General features: G+C 45.7%; 2 protein-coding genes across 2 annotated transcripts; both read left to right on the top strand.

Moving 5' to 3' along the window:
• Positions 1-406: 406 nt before the first annotated feature.
• Positions 407-4,715, top strand: LOC308636565 (keratin, type I cuticular Ha3-I; the record flags this gene model as incomplete). Its single annotated transcript, XM_081272127.1, has 7 exons — positions 407-751; positions 1,639-1,721; positions 2,264-2,420; positions 3,653-3,814; positions 3,904-4,029; positions 4,191-4,411; positions 4,598-4,715. The coding sequence occupies 7 exons, from the start codon at positions 407-409 to the stop codon at positions 4,713-4,715; spliced, it is 1,212 nt and encodes a 403-aa protein (XP_081128253.1).
• Positions 4,716-19,261: 14,546 nt separating this feature from the next.
• On the top strand, positions 19,262-19,579 carry KRTAP17-1 (keratin associated protein 17-1; the record flags this gene model as incomplete). Its single annotated transcript, XM_081272147.1, has 1 exon — positions 19,262-19,579. The coding sequence occupies one exon, from the start codon at positions 19,262-19,264 to the stop codon at positions 19,577-19,579; it is 318 nt and encodes a 105-aa protein (XP_081128273.1).
• Positions 19,580-21,147: the final 1,568 nt, after the last annotated feature.

Genomic DNA, 21,147 nt, shown 5'->3' with positions numbered 1-21,147 from the left:
TGCCCAGGAGTCAGGGCCCTCACGCCAGGTGATAGAGCAGCAATCCTGTCCCTGGACCCGCCACACCCAACTAATGAAGGCCAGGGACTTTCATGAGTCCGGTTCTTTGAAGCCACACCACGAAGCTCTTACTTCATGACGCACAGGCATGGTGGAGAGTCCTGACTTAGGGAGAAGCCCAAGTAAAGTCTTTTATGAGGTGAGGGACTCTTCTGAGGAAACACATAACAAGCAGAAGGGAAGGGCTTTGACGATCACCAAATGAGCACAAAGAAAAAAGGGCTGCCTTACAGTCCACACCCTCCACAGTGAGGGTATAAAGGCCCATCCGGGGAAGGAGACCCACAGCGCTGTGGCTTGCCTTGCATTCTGTCTTCAGCCGGACACCTTGCTCCCTCCCAGCACCATGCCTTACTGCTGCCTGTCCAACGTGAGCTGCCGCAGCAGCTGCTCCTCCCGGCCCTGTGTGCCCCACAGCTGCCATGGCTGCACCCTGCCCGGGGCCTGCAACATCCCCGCCAACGTGGGCAACTGCAACTGGTTCTGTGAGGGCTCCTTCAACGGCAGCGAGAAGGAGACCATGCAGTTCCTGAACGACCGGCTGGCCAGCTACCTGGAGAAGGTGCGCCAGCTGGAGAGGGAGAACGCGGAGCTGGAGGCCCGCATCCAGGAGCGGAACCAGCAGCAGGACCCCTTGGTGTGCCCCAGCTACCAGTCCTACTTCAGGACCATCGAGGAGCTCCAGCAGAAGGTGAGGGGTGGGCACCATCGTGTTCTTAGCAGGAGGTTGTTGGAAGAAGAACATCCTAGCTGCAATTCAGAAACCATATGAATTCCTGGGTCCATGGGAAGGTTGATGACTGGCCTTTCTTTTGTGTCTTGGGGGCTCATCTACTTTTAGACTTGGGCCTATTAGGTCTGAAAATTGGTGTAGAGTTAGTTTAGGTGAAAATAGCAGCTGTTATTTAAAGCTGTCTCTGAATGCTTCCATGTATTTCCAAGCTCCAGAATTATTACCCTGAGGTGAAAGAAAAGAACTGAGCTGGAGAAGAAAACGAAGCAAATGGATTAGGTCATTTTTCTCTCTCCCTCAAGTGCTCTGATCTCTGGTTATCTCCCTCTTCTGGACACTGAATTATCCCGATTCCATTGTCCTGACCTGGATGTGTCTGGGATCCTACTGGTGTCCAGTGTTTAGTGAAGGGGTAAAAAATGGTTGGTTAAACCCAGAAAGATTGGAAATGATGTAGGAGGGAATGGTACCAAGTCATCTCGATGGCCAGGAGAGCATGGCAGACTCCCTGGTACAGCCCCTTGCAGCTCCTAATTTAAATATTTATCTTCCCTTCTCAGTTGAAAGTATCTTGAGGGCAGGATTCACATTTTAATAAATATGAATTGTTATCAGCTTTTCAGATCATTTGCTGATATTTTCTTTGTGTGTTTCAATTTTTTTTTCAAATATAGTTTCTAAAATATTTATTGAGTGCCTATTGTACACCAATAGCACTTCATAGTGTTATATAAGATACATTATGACTTCTCATTTTGATCCTCCCATGGAGTGAATTAGTCGAGATTGCCATTGGCAAAAATAACCAAGCCCTTGCTTATCTGAGAATGTTTTGGTGCTTCCAGATCCTGTGCAGCAAGTCTGAGAACGCCAGGATGGTGGTGGATATTGATAATGCCAAGCTGGCCTCCGATGACTTCCGAACCAAGTGAGTGGGCAAGTTGGGTATTGCTTATTTTTCCTGCTCTTTCCTCTCTCTGTTCCCTTAGCCTGTCGGCAACACTGACACACATCGACCAAGCTGTTCTCCAGATGTTTCCCCACCATCCACAGAGTTCTTTCTCACTAGACTTTGGAGATCCCTCCTCCTGGCCTCCAACCCCTTCCTCTTCCTCTTTCTCCTTTCTAGAGAGTAATCCCCAATCACAGGGTTCGCCAGTGTAGATAGCATGGTCCTTCGACATCCTGCTGAGCGCAGAACTCATGAGAATGTGGGGAATGTATCTCCTGTGGAAACCTCATAGTTCATGGGATTTTTGTCCTCCTAAGTCCACGGGTTCTTTAACAAAATAATTGCCGGTGAATTTTTCTCCAGGACCTACTGCTAGGTATCAAAAAAACCTAAATGAACAGGATGGTTGTAAGAACCACTAAACCTAATTTCTAGTTTTCTGACCAACCAAAATCAAAGCAAAGCCAAGGCCAGGTGTATTCCTGCCCAGGCTGTCCCTGATCCTCCTCTGGTCACAGGTACGAGACGGAGCTGTCCCTGCGGCAGCTGGTGGAGTCGGACATCAACGGCCTGCGCAGGATCCTGGACGAGCTGACCCTGTGCAAGTCTGACCTGGAGGCCCAGGTGGAGTCCCTGAAGGAGGAGCTGCTCTGCCTCAAGCAGAACCACGAGCAGGTGACGTTCCCTAAAGCACTGTCAGGATCGGGCTCACCAGGGCTTGTGTCCAACCGCCACGGGCTGTGGGAGAAGCTGTGGGTTGAGGTTCCATTAGCTCAAGAAACTATTCTCCCAACAAAAGGGATTTCTTTGTAGAGAATGAATAATGTAAAAATCTGAGATAGGAGATTAGGATTTCTCTGCCAGGGGCAGAAACGAGGATGAAGGAAGTTGGCTAGCTCCACCATGAAGACAGGTCAGCGATATGCAGCCACAGGACCTCTTCTGTGCCCAAGTCAGGCCACATGCTGCAGTCATTTTGTAACTATCCATTTTGTAACTGGAGTGGGGAGGATGGTCTAGGGCCACCAAGCTGAGAGAGCCGAGCCAGAAACCAAATGCAACTGTCCTCATTCCTATCCAGAGCCCTTTTTGCTATTCATCATGACTTGGAAGAAACATGGGGTAAAATGCTCCCCATCACTGGCCAGTTATTTGCACACCAAACAGACATTTGCAAACCTTAAATCCCAGAACAATGTTCATGGGGACTGTTAATATTAGTTGAGAGCTTATTTTCTACCAGACATTATGCTAAGCCTGTTAGAGTTCCAGAGGTAGTTCTTGAAGACGAAGAAATGGAAGATTCCAGAAGCTTCTAGAGTTGTATTGTGAGTGGTAGAGATGACACACAATTCAAATCTACCTGATATCCATCTAAACCCGAGTACCAAGCTCTGTGAAGAGATTAGCAGTGAAGCGAACAGATATTGATTTTCTTCAGCATATTCTAACACTGGTAGAAATCAGCAAATCACCAAGTCCGTGCTATTCTAAGATGGCAGATTTTGAAGTAAGCATTCTTTATTTTATCTTTAGCTAGACTTTGTCTTTTTATTGCCCATGCTTAAGAATCAGACTTAAGATACTCTGAGATATTATAGCAATATGGGCTTCCAGGGATCAGAATTTAAATCATGGTCAACCATGTCTCAGCTCTGAGATCAAATGACCACACTTCTCTAAAAAAGAGGTGGTACAATAAATCTAAAGGGCAGGAGGTCCTGGGCCTGAAGGCCCTTTGTGAAGTGGAATACACAGATCAGTCACTGAATGTAGGAGCTGGTCAGCAAGGTCAGAGGGAGCAGAACTGGTTGCAAACTTAAAAATGATTAGAAGTTAAATTGCATTTATCCAAGGACAGACCAAGATCCTTCGTGATATTTAAAATTATCCCCTCCCTCCATCAGGAAGTCAACACCCTGCGCTGCCAGCTTGGAGACCGCCTCAACGTGGAGGTGGACGCTGCCCCCACCGTGGACCTGAACCAAGTGCTCAATGAGACCAGGTGTCAGTACGAGGCCCTGGTGGAGACCAACCGCAGGGAAGTGGAGGAGTGGTTCACCACCCAGGTGGGCATCCGAGCACCTGACCCAGAACCCCAGGCCCCAGGGCCCTTAGGGCAGGGTCTGATCCTGTCTCCTCCCCTTGGGTGTTGCAGACTGAGGAGCTGAACAAGCAGGTGGTGTCCAGCTCAGAGCAGCTTCAGTCCTACCAGGCGGAGATCATCGAGCTGAGACGCACGGTCAACGCCCTGGAGATTGAGCTGCAGGCCCAGCACAACCTGGTGTGTATTGTTCAGACCTGCTGCTGAGCAGTGTGAAGTCGGGGAGGAAGACTCACCTGTGGGCCACACACTCTCCTCAGCCCTGGAAGCTGGTGACTTCTTTGGAAGCGGTTTTGAAGGAGCAGCTCCTGACACTCCCTTTGTTCTCTCCCCCACCACAGAGGAACTCTCTGGAAAACACACTGACAGAGAGTGAGGCCCGCTACAGCTCCCAGCTGTCCCAGGTGCAGGGCATGATCACCAACGTGGAGTCCCAGCTGGCGGAGATCCGGGCTGACCTGGAGCGTCAGAACCAGGAGTACCAGGTGCTGCTGGACATCCGGGCCCGGCTGGAGTGCGAGATCAACACGTACCGGAGCCTGCTGGACAGCGAGGACTGCAAGTGAGTGCAGGGCTACTGATCCTTTCATTGGGACACATGAGGTTGCGGTGGCAGTGAAAAGTCTTCCTGATGGAAATGGCTTATCATTTCATGCTGAAGGGTGACATTCTGACTCAAAATGCTTCTAGTGTCTTATTCCTTCAGCCCATTTTATTCTAACTTGTTCCAATGATTTTATGTCACCAGACTTCCCTGTAATCCCTGTGCCACAACCAACGCCTGCGACAAGCCCATTGGGCCCTGTGTCTCCAATCCCTGTGTCACACGATCTCGGTGTGGGCCTTGCAGCAATTTTGGGCGCTAGAGGCCCCACTGCCAGGAGGAGGACAAGGACTTCAGTCACATCTCAACTCCAACAATGACCACACCAGACAAAGGAGAAACCCTTTATCACAGCAGCTCTGACTTTCCACTGCGTCTCCTGGTCTGATTCTCCAGCACAGGAGAGTGCAGAGCCTGTCTTTTGAGTCACACACAGAGATCTACAACAGGATCAAGTAGTAAATACTGTTACAATGACACATTTGCACGACATGTTATGTGTTGGCAAAACTTATCTAAATGCAATTTGAAAATGATGATATTAAGTGTGGTACAGCTGCTGGGCTGCTTGTGCAACAGAACATAACCGGACTTAATCTTCTTTGTCACACTTTTGGATTTTGGTGATGTAATAAAAATCCTTTGTTAATCCTCCTAATAAACTTATTCTGGCACGGAAATTATAGTTGTGTGTTTCATTCATAAATTCCAAAATTGGCTTCCTTTTATCTATAAAGAATACCCAGTGTTTTTCTGTCAGATGAAAGTATTCAACTTGATACATGGTCTGTGATTTCCTTCAAAGGAAAAGTCCCCACTGGACATCACCTGTCAATCCGCCCCCCCCCTTTTTAAGCTGGGATTGAACCCAGTGGCACTTAACCACTGAACAACATCCCCAGTTCTCCCTTCCCCTCCCTCTCTCTCTCTCTCTCTCTCTCTCTCTCTCTCTCTCTCTCTCTCTCTCTCTCTTTCTTTCTTTCCCTCCCTCCCTCCCTCCCTCCCTCCCTTCCTTCCTTCCTTCTTCTTCTTCTTATTATTTGGGGCATGAGTGATTAAACTAAGGGGCACTCAATCACTGAGCCACATCCCCATCCCTATTTTGTATTTTATTTAGAGAGAGAGTCTCACTGAGTTGCTTAGCACTTCGTTTTTTGCTGAGGCTGGCTTTGAACTCACAATCCTCTTGCCTCAGCCTCCTGAGCTACTGGGATTACAGGTGTGCATCATCGTGCCTAGCTCACCTGCCAATCTTGATAAGCACTAGAATAAGCAGAGCAGAGTGATCCATGCAGGTTGAAGTGATGGTGGTGACCATGGTCATCACTGGTTTGTACAGGAGATGACATCTAAGTTGAGACTTGCAACCTGAGAAGAAACAGATCAGAGGGAAAGAGCCTTCCTTCCAGACAGAGGAACCAGAAAGTCAAGAGTGGAAACGAAGCTGATGCCTTTGAAGGAGGTGAGGGAGGGCCAGCGTGTCTGTGGTGATGAGCTGAGAAGGGGTGGGCAGTGTCTGGGGATGGGGGGAGGACCTGACTTTATTTGAAGTGAAGCCTTGGCAGAGTTAAAAGGATGGACTGATTGACAGCTTTATTAAAGGGAGTGCTTGGGTGTGAGTGGGTGTAGGTGTTCTGAACAGCCCTGTTGGAGGCGTTGGGGTCGTAGATGACAATGACAAGCCAACTGTGTTGTTTTGTTTGGTTTCATAGAGTCACTGACATCTAACCGCTGCTCACATTCCTCATCAGAAACAGGGAAGTCAGTAAAGTGCCAAAAACTACAAGGATTGCTCAAACTTGAAGAAGATACGATCATGATGTGGCTTGCCCGGGTCATTGCGAAACTCATGCCTGGCCTTGCCTGGCCTCTGAGCCCGCTGCAGGTGTGTGGAGGCAGCCTGCTCTCACTCTCGCTTTTACTGCATGCAGGGACAAGCACCCATCTCAAGTGTAAAGACCAGGGAAGATTTACAGCTTCCTCAATGACATATTTATAAGAAACTCAAAGCACTCGGCAGTGGCTGGGACATGTTGGCATGTACCCGAGATGACTTTATGTGGCAGCACCAGTGAGGTGAGTGGCCACCCTGGTGAACTAAAAGCTTGGGGTGTGACACGTTGGAATGTGTGTGTTTAAGGTTTTAAAGATGGTCAAAAGGTGAAAAGGGCCCTGTGTCTCCAATCCCTGGGTCACACGATGTCGGTGGGGGCCACAGGCTTGAAAGGACTCCTTTCAGTTTCGATCAAAGCTGTAACCTGTCTCTGGAGCTCAGCCCTCAGTGTGGTGTGTGGCCTTTCTGAGCCTCAATTTCTTAAGCTATAAAATGGGGGAATAATAATCACCTCATTGCTTTAATCTTTCAAAAGTAAAAGATGGAAGGAGAGTATGCTGTTCAAAGCTAACCCAACACTTAATGTAAAGGATGTGCTCAGAAAATAGAGTTTCGGTATGCTTCTGTAGGGACCCTGAGGAAATTATGTTTTTATGTCCTCATCCCTTTTCCTATTGCTCATGACAGAGAATCCACATCCTTAAGATTTAAAATTTTGCTGACTGAATCCATTTGAACCCAGGTGGAAACCTGGTCTCAAGTTCTCTTGAGTTGAGGGCCACCAAGGGGGTGGATGGGACAAGAAAGTGAGAGATCTGACCTCCAGGGCTGAGAACTGGAGAGAAATGAATTCAGATGTGTGTGTGTGTGCATGCTGGCCCACGCATGGATGTACAGCAGCGTATGTGCGTGAACTCGTGTGTGCACGTGTATGTGTTGTGTTAGGAGGAAGATCCTGCTCCCTTCCTCCTAGTATGATCATGATAATTATTCTCGTAATAACTTCATATCTGCTCTTGCTGACTCCATTGCTGGTTGGTTGTGGAATCTGGCTGGCTGGTAACTGCAGAGAAAAATTTGAGAGAAGGTTGCTTATCAGTATCTTGGATGCTGGGAGCAGAGCTGTGGGTGGTCCATGGGTCAAAGAGCCAGGCAGGGTGGACAGACAGAGGTCACCTCGACAGGCGCTGCTGCAGGCTGAGGGGTAAACACAATTACATACCAACCCAGAGTGAAGTCCCTCTGAGAAGGGCAGACTCTGGGGGTGGAGGAGAGGACAAAGATGAAAGAGTTTCAAGTCTGTTCTTGATAAATGCTCAGTTAGATTCCTTGCCCAAGGCAGCGTATCTTGAACAGAAATGCAGGGATACACACAGGTGGGCTGGTGGAAGGGAGCTATTCCCCGGTTGAGAGATACATGGGCTGGGGAAGCATCCAGAATCTTGCAGGCAAGATACGGTAAGCTCTCTTTGGCTTTGGATGCCAACGATTTTAGAAAATCCCATGTCTGCCTTACTGCTATGCACTGACTGAGGGTTTGTGTTCATGCTCTGAGGCTGGTACTGGAAAGAAATGTAGGGGGAAGAGAGGAAGGAGGAGGAGGAAAGGGAAGAAGCAGGAGAGGGAGAGACCAGAAAGGAAGGAGGGAAGAAGGAAGGAGGAAGGAGAAAGAGGGGGAAAAAAGAAAGAGAAACAAAGGAAGTTTCTTCTGTAACAATTTGTAAATTGTCAGTTTGTCACTTGGTCTCTGTTGGCCCTGTGTCTGCCGTGACGTTGCCTTCCCCTCCCGTTTCTCATCCCATATTGACTCCTTGGTTTACTGGAGTTACCTTTTCTAGTTCTGTCCTCTGGTGTCTGCAGGACATCATTTGCCCCTCTTCTCCAGCTTGGCCTCTGGGTCTTGGCCTCCCAGCGAGGTCTTTATGACCCATGTGGGTCATTAGTGAATAAGAGCAAGGCTGCCTGATGGGGTGGATGGAGCCACACAGGTGCCTGGTCTTCAGCTTCTGTGTACTCTGGAGCTTTGCAAAACTCCTAACGAATGCATATGGCAGTCTCTCCACAATCATGCATCCAGGCCATTACCCCCCACTAGATTAGCCCTCAAGTCAGCTAATTTAAATATCTTCGAAGATTTTTCACATTTAAAAACTGATTCGGCAAGGCCTGGGGAGGTAGCTCAGTGGTAGAGCGCTTGCCTAGCATCCCTGGATTCAATCCCCAATATGGAGGCGGGTGGTGGGGGGCAACTGATTCTTGCAGTGCATTAATGACAGGCACATAGGAGGAAACACACCAAGTGCTCAGCTAATAATTTATAACTGCTTGATATTAATAGCCCATCTAGGGCAGATGAAGAAATGAAGCACAAAGAGGTGGCTCGAGTCATGTCATGCAGCAAAAATGTTCTCATTTATCGACGGAAGGTGCACTTCGGTGACTCTGAGAAGAGCAGGGAACAGGCAGACACATGAGTAACTTTTTCTGATGAGAAAGGAGTAATCTGTTTTCTCTTTAACCAGGTCACCGTGTTCTTTAAAGGTGATGACTTATTCCGACATTAACAACCGTGAGATTCATAGGATTAGGCATGAAACTTCATTCTGAAAGAACTTTGGTGATGAGGATAGAGTTACAAAAAGCAATTTTTGAATCATGTTTAGTACAAAAGAGAAATTAAGAACTTAAGTGACTTAACTACATGCTAGTTGAACTCACGCCAAGAGTGTTTCCAGTGCTTCTCCAAATGCTTACAGGGAGATCTAGAAAGTCTCCAGGCACACTCTGGTCATGGTGGTGCTCAGGGACCCAGCCTTATCCTTATCCTTACTGCTCCTCCCTCTGGAGAACTGGGTATCTCTGGCTAGACATAAAGCTCCAGGGGCTTTTGAACCAAAGTTGATCAAAGGTAATAACATAAGGTATCCTTTCTAGAAAGTTTTTTGGATTCTAAATTTTTTTTTTGAGTAGTGATTTAAAATGATAAGGAATATAGACCTGGTGGGGAAAAAAAAAACAACCAAAAAACAAAAACCCAGAGAGCCTTTTGGTTAGACTAAGGCGTTCTCTTAAACTCACACTAATTGCATATCCAAGTAAGTAAGTTGATTGAAAAATACCAGTTCATATTTATACCTAGATCTAAGAAAAATCTTGGATTCACATACACGTTGGTAGTATCATAAAATGTGACAAGGATAATCCATGATTTGGATTTGTCTCTGGGAAGAAGAGATCTGAATGAGAATGAGTATGAAAACCAAGGAAGTCTTCAACGTTACCTCTCATCCTATCTTTATTTGATTTTAAACCCACTTAGAGTGAAATACCAACAGCCACAAAACCTTGGTAGCACTAGTTTAAAATACAGCTTCTCTGTTATTTTTTTGCATCAATCAGAGTAGGCAAGTTTACAGTTACCCCAGTTACAAACAATGCCTCCCCGTTTCCCAAATCTTCTCAGAACAAGAGTTTATTTCTTGCTCAAACTCTAGGTCCCACATGAGTAGGAGAATTCTAAGCATTGTACTTCTCTAGATCTCAGGCTAGCAGTGGCCCTGACTCTAGAAACTTCCACGCAGCTGCTTGGCAGGGTTAAGAAAAAGGGCACTGGCTCATAAAGCTTCATTCTGGAAGTCAACACACTTCACTTCCATTCACAGGTTATTAGCGAGTCACTTGGTCAGTTTCCAAGTAGACAGAACTCCAGTACATTCCTGCCATGTTCTTGAAGGAAAAGAGAACTATTTGGTGAATAGCAATGAGGATCACCATATTCACTTTCCTTGGGAATATTATTTATAGCAATTGTCATGGTGAAATAATGTGTGTTTTCCCCAAAGAATTGGCATTTATGCCAATTAAGTCTGCCAGTGTGTTGGGGACACTTCCATACAGAGGTCTCTTTATATTCATGGTCTGGGTTTTTTTTTAATCATCTAGATAATGCATAAAACAAGTTTCCTTATAGGGTAGGGTCCTGATGATGAGAGTGAGAAGGCTGAGTTTCTTTCTGGGTCACTGTAAAACAAGGGTGTGGCCCGTTGGAGACCCAGTTTCATGGGAGGAGGGTCTCCTAGAGATGTCTCTATCCTGGGTGGCTCCTGGAGTCTGTCTTCTGTTTCTGTCTCCCTGAGAAGGCATAAAGACTGTGATTTAAGTTTACCAAGTTCAGTAAATGCCTTTGGGGGAGAAGCAGCCTCAGTGCTCAGTTTGCCTGTTACTGTTACTTTGTTTGATGATGATTATTTGGAGGTTCATCTCTCTTGTCTGCTCTTTAGTGTGTGTGTGTGAGTGAGTGTGCGTGCATGTGTGTGTGTGTGTGTGTGTGTATATATAATCCTAGTGTTTATATATATAATATATATATATATATATATACAAATATATTATATATATATATATAAAAGCACTAGGATTTAAACACAGGGGCACGTACCTCTGAGCCACATCCCTAGCCCTTTTTATTTTTTATCTTGAGACAGAGTCTTGCTAAGTTCCTTAGGGCCTTGCTAAGTTGCTGAGGCTGGCCTTGAAATTGTGATCCTCCTGCCTCAGCCTCTGAATTGCTGAGATTACAGGCATGGGCCATTGTGCCTGGCTTTTTGATATTTTTAAGAAGATTTAAAATTTTTTTAAGTATAGCATATCCCCTCCATTACATACACAGCCCACGAAGGAGCATGGGTTGGAGAAAATTAACAAGCACTACCCTGGCAAGGTGATCAAGGTGACACCAGCAATGGTCATTCAAGCTGACAGGGTCAGCCCTTACCATGATGTGAAGCACTGACACTCTACCTCTGTGATCTTCCTCCAAAACCCAACCCCAGTCTCACCACGAGGAAAAAACCTCAGAAAAATCCAGGTTGAAAGACACTGCAAAATCCTTGCTCCAAACCCCTTAGCCATTGGAGTCTTCAAGAGCAAGGAGGGTCCAAGGAACTCCACAGCTCAGGGAACCAAGGAGGCGCAGTGGCTGGATACAATGTGGGTTCCTGGGTGGGATCCTAGGACAGGAGAAGGACATGGCACAAGAACTAAGGACACGTGAACAAAATGTGGACTTAATTAGCAATAAGGTATGAGTACTGGTGTACTTGCAGTGACAAAGAACATGCACCAAAGTGTAAGATGTCAACAGGGGCACGGGATTGAGGGACCCTGGAACATTCTGTATCTCTGCAAACTTTCTGTAAATTTGAAACTATTCTAAAATTTTAAAATAAATAATTAATCGCGTAAAAATGTATAGCATATTTGGTTGTTTGCATCACATCGATTAATCTAAAGATCCTAGCCTGCCACAGCATCTGGAATACAACATACGTAGTTGTTCTGTTTGATACGGGAGCTAGTAGTCTCCTGTGGCCGTTTCCATATAAATGGGTAACATTAAATGAAACTAAAATTTTAGTTTCTTCATCACAATAGCCACGTTTCAAGTATTCAGTGGCCACAGGCAGCTGGTGGCTACCATATTGGGCAGTGTAATACACAACATTTCTATTACTGGAGAACATTCTATTGCACAGTGCTGCTTCCAGATCCAAGATTGAGAGGAGCAGTGATTGGCAATGATGACAAGTGGAGGGTGACAGGGACCCCAAAGTCCTTGAGTTGACACTAGAAGGCCGTCTCACATTCAGTTACAATTCTATTTATTTAGCAGGTATTTACTGATTTCCCAGTCTACAGTAGCCACTGTAAGTTGGTGAATGAAACAGCCATGGTGGCTGTGTCTCTGTCACTGTTCAACTTAGAATCCTTTGCAGATATTCTGAACTGAGGGCTGGCCTTCAGACAGACAGGTAATGTTCTGTGGATCCCTTAGAAAAGCCAGACACAGAAGAAGGAGGATGGGCTTCGGAAGCACACAGATTTGGATTTGAATGCAAGCTCTGTATCTTCTACTTAAAATACGTGCCCTCCATAAGCCTCAGTTTTCTCATGTACAAAGTAAGAATGGTCTGGGAGCATAACACAGTGGTAGAGCACTTGCCAAGCATGCAGGAGGCCTTGGGTTCAATCCCCACAGCCATAAAACAACCAACCATCCAACCAACCACAGAAACAAAGGGAAAATATGAACTTTTATTGTACATAGCTATCTCAAATTTTAATCAAGAAAACACATATAAGATGCCTAATGCAGAGCCTGGCCAGTGCTGATACTGTGCCTCCTTTGCATGGTACAGTTAATTGGAAACATGATTTAAGTCAGTGCTATGTAAATGTAGTGATTTCTCATGTCAAACCAAATTTTTGTGTCATTGCTTCTGGGGAAACCAGCATGAGAACCCATCTTGTTAGCATCTCTGAAAACAACAGAAAATCCCTAAACCACTAGAAAGTACCTGTGTAAAGCCCTCAGGTGAACACTAGAGGACACCAGAACAGAGGGCATGCCTGGGTTTTGATGACCTCAGCATCCCGTTCTTGCGCAAGCATTCATTTACTTAGGGCACTGGGGTTCTCCAATTAGGAAAAGTAAGACACTTTAAAACAACAACAACAACAACAACAACGAGTATCTTCCACACACCAGAACAGATTCTTGACAGGTAACATCATTAAGTATAAAAAAATGCAACCATAAAAACTAGAAAAAATAAAGTGAACAGTTGTTTGATTTGAGGATGGGGAAAGAACTTTTGAAACATAAAAGTTGCAAGAAGAAAATAAGAAATGGATTTGTTCACATAAACAGAAAAAGGATAGCCTGGGACAAATTTTGCAACCTGAATAAGTGACACAGTACAAAAGTGATTACTTTGCATAAAGTTAGATCTTATAATTAAATTAGAAAAGATGAATAGCTTAATTAGAAAAATCAGAAACAGGTCACTTCCTAAAGGAGAAATAGCAAACTGTGAAACAAATGCCCTAATAATTAAGTAAGTACAAATAAAACACTATAATATAGAATTCACGATTAGCCTACGCAACTGACAAGGGGATTCAAAAAATTATATGTGATGGGTATTGGTGAAAGCACTGTGAAATGGTCACAAATGGGGACAATTTTCTGGAGAGTGATTTAAAAGTATTTATTAATGTCATTACAATTACTAACATGCCTAAGGGCTCAGTAGTTACATTTTTAGGAATTTATTTGAGGGAGAAAAGAAATATGTAAGATTCATATTTAAAGAATTTCTTAGTGTTTTGCTTTTAATATTGAAAAACTAGAACCAACATGTATATTTAATAGCAGGGAAGGTTTATATCAACTTGAAAATAGAAATTCTCGTATTTAACCATCAATATACTCATGAACATTTTCTCAGATTAAGTATGATATTGATATGCAATATACAAATCAAATTGTATATGATTTTAATTGCAAAAAAATATGAGAGAGGATCCTAGGTGTTAATTTTGTTCTGCATTTTCTTTGACTGTTGCTCTTTCTTCATGACATGGGCAGTAGTGGGGACTTTATAGTCATTACTCCCAGGGTGGGGTTATTACTAAAGTGAGAGGCAGCCCTTAGGTTAGACAATTCAAAGTAGATTTTGAAGTTAGGAGAGAATGGACAGTCTGAGTTTACATAGAACTCACTCCTCTCTCCCCATAAACTGGAATGAAATAAATAAAGTGACTTTTGAGAAAAAAAAAAAGTTCCTGCATTTTTAACATACCTTAGAAAACAGACTTGGAAATTTGTACCTGAGATATATGTATATATGTATATATTTATCTACATTCATATAAATATTTATATGCAGTTCTTTAGACTAGAACACTAAAAGGAAAACTAGGATACTAGCAGTAAATATCTTTGTTGTGATTATAGGTTACTTTAACTTTCTTCTCTTTTTTTTTTTTGATTTTTTAGAAATTTCACAGTAAGTAGGAATGAAATTTATAATATAAACACTTAGCAAATGGCAACCTGAAAAATACTTACAAATTCTAACACGGATAAAACTTTTGTTTCATTTTATTATTTCATTTCATGTCATGTCATTTTTTTCTCTTTCTTTTTGCAACAAAAAGGTAATAACTTTATTCTGTAAAAATATGTACAGATTAATAAGAAAACACATGGACCTTTTTCTAGCTAAATAAGTAAAAGACACAATTTCCAAAAGAAAAGAGGCACCATTAGTAGGAAGATCTATGGGAACGTGTACCTCCACTCCTCTGTAGTAAAACTTTCATTTCCTATCACACTTCCTATCAAAGAAAAGGACTAACCACCCAAGAGAAAAATGGGCGATGGAGATAAAAAGATAATTACAAGACAGGGAACATAAACAGCTTATGAACTATTGCTCAATTTCATTCACAATAATAGAAATGCAAATTAAAACTCTTGCAAGATCCTATCTTCCTCCTATCAGATTGGCAAGGTCACATCCCTTGATAATGTGTTTTGTTGGTGAAGAATGAGAAAACATTCTTGCACATTGTTCATGGGAGTGGAGATTGGTACAATCTTTATGAAGGGTGATTTGGCAATCTCCATCAAAATAACAAATGCAAGGACCCATCAATCTGGCAATTTCTTTTCTAAGAGCTTATGGCAGGGATGTGGCAAGACACATATGGAATGATTTGGGCACACGTTATTCACTGCAGCACAGTTATAATAGGAAGATACAAAATATTAGAAGCAACTTAAATGGCTCTCACAGGGAGTGATTAAATATAAGTTACTGATAACAACAGAATACTATGGAGAACTTCTTTGTGTACCCATATAGAAGGATCTAAGACACCTTGAGGAGGGGGAGGACCACTGTCAATCACAATGTGTATAGTCCTCTGATGGGACACAGAGCCAGGTTCTTTCTGGTGCTGGCACCTGAAAGGCACCTGCATTTGCTGCTGCAAGTCCAGCACAAAGCCTCGAGAGCTGGGCACTCTCACCTGGACGGAGGAGAAGGGGAGACAAGTCCAGCACCAAGTCCAGCCAGCCCTGGGCCGCCAGGCAGGGAAAGGATGGCAGTGAGAAGCGAGGGACGGATAGGGGTCACCTGAAGCTCGCCCAGGTACTAACACCTAACACACCTCTCACCTGGGCTGGGCTCCCCAAAGCCGAGCAAATATAAGAGGCTGCCAAGACCTGGGAAACCAACCGCAACTCCGAGGGAGAAACCAGCGGCGGATCTGAACAGCTGGAGAAGGAGGAAGGGAGGAGTCATCCTCGGAGGAAAGAGCAGGGGCCATGCCCTGTGCCTCCTCCCAAACCTGAGGAGCAAGTTCCTTCTGGGACCGGGACCACTTGCCCTGCAACTCCCTTGGCCTCATCTTTCCCCTAGGCCCACAGGTCACCACTGGCTACCAGAATGTGGCACTACTGCACCCTGGACCCCGCCCCCCTGCAGCAGGCCAGTAGGGGCAGGACCTACTGTGGACCCCGTGGGGAGGAGATTTTCTTTGGTCTCAGTTCCCTCCACCCTTCTCCCCGCACAGAGGCACACTGGAAGGGGGCAATAGTTAGTCCCACCTTGCCAGCTGCATCCTCTCACTCTCTAGGATTTTGGTTTGGGGCTGCCCCTCTTCTCTGCCCCTCCACTATGGTGTTCCCTAAAAGGTCACTGTTCCCTTGGCCTTAAAAGGGGTCCAAGTCCCCTCTCATGTTGACATGTCCACTCCCCTGTACTGGCAATAGCAGGTGTGGCCAGTGGAGGTTGTTATTTGGCCAGCAGGAGGACCCCAGCCAACACGTGTCCCTCACGACCTTTTCTAGCCCCCGCACTAAGTTAGACAGCCACCTCCGGGGTCCAGGAAGGGAAGAAGGGGAGAGTCCTCTACCCCTCTTCACAGAGGCCCCAGCCCACCTTGCCTCACCCTGGGAGTGAGTGTCTATTGCACCAGTGGAGAGGCAGAGTCACCTGGTACAACTAGGTGAGGTTCAGGGGACCCAGGTTCTCTGTGACCACCCGAGAGGAGGGGCAGCTCACCCAACCCTATCTGCTTCCATGCTAGACCTTTCCCCCTTTTCTCAAAGGGGCAACTATAAGGAGGAGCCCACCCCTGTGACCCCTCCCCACCCTCCAAGTTAAAACCAAGGTTCTGGCTGTAACTTTCCTCTGTTCACAAACTCCCTCTGAACAATCTGCTGCTTTTGTTCAATGTTTCATTCTTGGACACCTGGCATGGTTGCTGCTCTCTGCACCAAATGTTCATCTTCATCATACCCCCCACCCCCACTCCTGCCAACATTGCCTGCCCCTTTCTTTATGGGGAAGGAGGCCTGGGGTGCAGCAGCTGGGATGCCCACTACTTCAGTCTCCAGGATACTGTTGTAGAGCGAGGGGATGTGCCCCACATCAGTCACTGAAAATAAAGGGGTTCCTTTATTTCCTATCCTGTTGGGGAGAGGCAGCCATTATTTGTCCTAGCCTTGGGGGGGGGTCCCCATCTGTTTTCCTATTTGCAGTTACTTGCATAAAATACATATATTTTGCTATCATTTATGTAATGGACAAAACCACCTGTATCTATTTGCTGGTATGTGTATAATAACTAGTGCTTATCCAACTACATGGGGCCAATCATTGTTCTTCATGTCTATGTATATACAGTCACTTATTTAGTCACAATAGCTATATGAGATTGGCACTATTATTACCACAATTTTCAGTGTATAGATGAGGCAATTGGTGCTCAGAGGGAGCAAGTAATTGTGGAAGAACAGAGAGGGTGAGTAGGAGGCAAAAGAGGTAAATGATGGATAGGAAGACGAGGAGGACTTTTCACTGCATACTCCTGTGTATCTTTTATCCTTAGTTTATTGCTATTACAACAAAATACCTAAAACTGGATAACTTTATAAAGAAAAGAAGTCTATTCAACTCACAGTTCTGGAGGTTTAAGTGCATGATGCTAGTATTGGCTCAGCTCTGGAGTCTCCTGGTGGAATGGCATCACAAAGAGCAGGCGCGCGTGCAAGAAGGAGACATGATATCACCAGACAGGAAGCTAGAGAGTGGATCAAGGGGAGGGGATCAGGCTTTTATAATAAGCTAGTTCTCAAGAGTACTTCTCCAGGAGAGCAGCATTCCCCTGTGGGGGGCGGTACCCAATGACCTAAGGAGTCCCATTAGGCACCACCTCTGAATGATCCCACCTCTCACATCATCAAACTGAGGACCAAGCTCCTAACACATGAGGCCTTGAGGGACACACTCAAATTTCATCCAAACCATAGCATCTTGTGAATATATTACCTTTCATAAATAAAAGGATATGTCTGTCATGCACCTTGCTGTATTGTACTCTGGAGAGGTGCCCATCTACAGACATCGTATTGCACGAAGAACGTTGGGCTGGGGAAGGGAACATCTGGCTATGGGTCCAATCTATCCTTAATGTGTCCGGGTGCATGGTAATGGTGGTATTGAATCACATCTGTGTTTCCTAAACTCTTTGACAGTCCAGCTCATCTTAAAAACTTTAAAGTAGGTAGCTTCATGAGCACATATTCTGATTGAGCATAGGACTGGAGTGCAGTTTGGGGATTTGCATTTTCAAAAGCCACCTCGAGGCAATTCAGATATAAAACTGGGTTTAGAAACCCTGGACCAGATGATCTTTCAGGGCTTCCTCTCAGCTCTAGAATTCCACATCCTGTGAGGTAGTGAGTGTCACATCAGAACCACTTTGCCATTTGCCATTCACGCCCCCACCTTCCTCCTGTCCTCAGTCCATCTATCCCCTCTTAGAAGCTGCCTTCCTCCTGATCCATCTCAACAGGAAATGGAAATGAAAAGGCAGGGCTGTGTCTTTTGATCTTGGATCCCCCACCCCAACCTTCCACCCTCCAGTCCCCCACTTACTGGTATTGTACTCTAGAGGGCTGAGCCTGTCCACTCCAGAGCTGCCATTCATTATCATTCCAAGAGGATGACAAGGTACCAAAGCCCCAAATTCCAAGACAGACATTTTGAACCATCTCAGAATTTACACCTGGATCTTATTCCTCTGGGGATTCTAGTCTTTTTCCAAAGACAGTATATTTCCTGGGATGACCCTCTGGGTATTTTACATATTAATCCCAAATTCTGCCAGGTTGTCTACAAGATTGGGATTCTTAAATAAAATAAAATAAAATAAAATAAAATAAAATAAAGGTGTACAACACTCTTACTCTGATGCACTGTTTTGGATATTCAGCCATTCTTCTTCCCTCCCTTCTTCCTGCATCTCCTCCTTGCATCAAGGAAAGGCCTGTGGCCAGGGGGTGGAAGTTCTCTCCACCTCTCTTCTCCTGCTGGTAGAGAGAAGTCTGAGGGTTCAGGTCACTCTGCTGCTGAGAGGGAATGTGGTTCCCCTGCCTTTTGCAGTTTTATGGAGAGTCTTTCTCCATTTCACAAGTCAGTTATTACTCCGTGATTGATGCTCACCGACCAAGCCCAAACAGAAGTGCGCGGCACACTCCACATACCACACACAGACACAAATATTTGCAGGGCTCACACGGGCTGGGGTGAGATGCTATTTCCACTTGGGAGGAGCCACATGATCAGACCTTCAATCTCAGCCTCTGCCCGTGGCAGGAGGAACCAGGGCCTCCAGCTTCAGCTCTCTGGTTTCCCAGGACCCACATCCATGACAGAAGGTGCACTGCTGAGTGTTGGGGTCCTCTCTTACCCCCAGAGAAGGTGTGGCAGCCGGGCCCCAACTCCAGAGCCTCCATCTGTGGCCAGCTTCCCCTTCCTCTCCTCAACTCGGGCTAATGACAGGTCTTTCTGGAAGATGTATTCTTACCCTCTGGACAAATAGCAGTTGGGACGAGTGGGGCTTTTTATGAGTCGAGGTACTCGGGGCTGGAAAATAAACAGCCAATTAATGAGACGTTCTTATGGAAACGAGCATAAATAATAACAAAGCAAACATCCTGTCTCTCGTGTCTACATCCTGGGGTGGGGGGATATAAAAGCTGCTGTCCGGCTGGTCACTTGTCAGACCAGGGGGAGCTCCGGCCGCGTTCCTGACCTGCGAGCTGACCGGCTGGGACCATGGGGTGCTGCCCAGGGGACTGCTTCAACTGCTGCACCCAAGAACAAGAATGCTGTGAGGAGTGCTGCTGCCAGCCCTCCTGCTGCGGCTGCTGCGGCTCCTGCTGTGGCTGCGGAGGTTCAGGCTGCGGAGGCTGTGGCTGCGGAGGCTGTGGCTGCGGGAGTAGCTGCTGCGGATCTAGCTGCGGAGGCTGCGGGGGTTGTGGAGGCTGCGGGGGCTGCGGCTCCAGCTGCTGCGGCTCCAGCTGCTGCGGCTCCGGCTCCAGCTGCTCCGGCCCTGTGTGCTGCCAGCCCACACCTGTATGCGACACGAAATGAAGACCTTCGCCCTACCTACCACGTAGGCGGTGCCAGCGACAGCCTCCATCTGCTCCAGCTGGAGACCCCCTCCTCTCCAGAGCCCTCCTTGCCCGCAAGACACGGACCTCTCCCGCGACTTGTAGAGGAGGGCTGGTTCTCCAGCGCCTGCCCTGGTGCTTCGAGGCGCTGAGAGCAATAGCCCAGTTTCTTGGCGAGAAATTAAAACTGGGTCTCAAGGAAGTGAGTCCCGAGTTCAAAGGATGAATTTCCAAGGCCTTATTTGCATGAAGTTCGATGTCTTGTCACTATACGTTCTCTCATTCAAGGTGTTTGGGACTGATCTTCCTCTCTAGCTTACTGTTGCTTTGGAGTTAAAAAAAATAAAAATAAAAATAAAACAAAGACACCCCCCCAAAACAAACAAACAAACAAAAAACCCAAAAGAGAAAATAATAAAAAAAACTTTGTTAACCCCTTAATAAATTCAAGTGTGCTGGCATAACCCCATCAGTCCTCTTGACTCTTCCTTCAACCCCTCCTGGGACTAGGTTAGGAAAATTTACTCTGGCAATCCAGGCTAGGACTTTTGCAATGTGCTTTGTGGATCGCCTGTACCAGAATCACCAGGGTCTAATTAAAACTGGAGAACCTGCCCCTGCGTAGAGGACCAGAATCCATAGGGGCTTGGCCTGGGGATCTGTGTTTTTAACAAGAATCTCAGGTAATTCTTTGCATTGAAGTTAGAGATGCGTGGATGTATGTGGAAGCTGCATGACATTCGCTTGGGGAGGCTTTTAAGAATACAGAAATTTGGGCCTCACTGCTGGAGATTGTATCCATTAGCTGTAGGGTCTAGGGAACCCTGGGACCTGTATTGTTAAAAGTTCTGTGGTCAATACTGACGCTGGACAAATTTGGTCTTGATTGAAGGGCCTGGCTTTCTTTTGGACAGCAGTCTTCCTAGGATAGTTCAGCAGGAGGCCTTCTGGCTTGTTCAGAACTTTCTGGAAAAGCCAGGGAAGGAGGCTTTGGTAAAAACAGGCTTGGTTCTGAATGGATGGGATTCCTGTGGCAAGGCTGTGTGAACACAGGTCCTAGGGAAGTTCTGGGCAGCTCAGCTCCTCCTCCAGCCCCAGGCTCTGGCTCAGTTTGGTTTTTTTTTTTTTGCTTTGGAGCCAGCTGTATTTCTTCTGCTGAGGATGGTAGGTGCACATCTGCTAGGGGCTTGATGTGGGTGTGTGAGCCCAGCTAAGTTAAACCTCAAAAGATAGTTGATTTGGCCTTTTGCTGAAAGTGATCTTCATTCAGCCACATGTGGAAGAAAACTAAATGTGTTCTTGCCCTAGACAAACAATGTTTGCTTTCATTCTTACAAAACTATGCTCCATTGGATAAACAGAAAATCAGAACTATTATATCAATGATTCCTAAAAATACAAAAAGCTATAGAAAAATATAAAGAAGAAACAATAGCCTTCTGAATGCTTAGCGTTTGTTACTGAGATTTATCTTTTGCCAGCATACTTACAACTGGAATTATGCTGATTCTACTTTTTTGCTTTTTAAAAATGTTCTGTTTCATTTTT

The sequence above is a fragment of the Spermophilus citellus genome (assembly GCF_964194105.1).
Source record: "Spermophilus citellus genome assembly, chromosome: 17".
Classification (NCBI taxonomy): Eukaryota; Metazoa; Chordata; class Mammalia; order Rodentia; family Sciuridae; genus Spermophilus; species Spermophilus citellus.
Note: the sequence above shows the minus strand (reverse complement) of the source record. Positions and strands in the feature narration are given on the sequence as shown.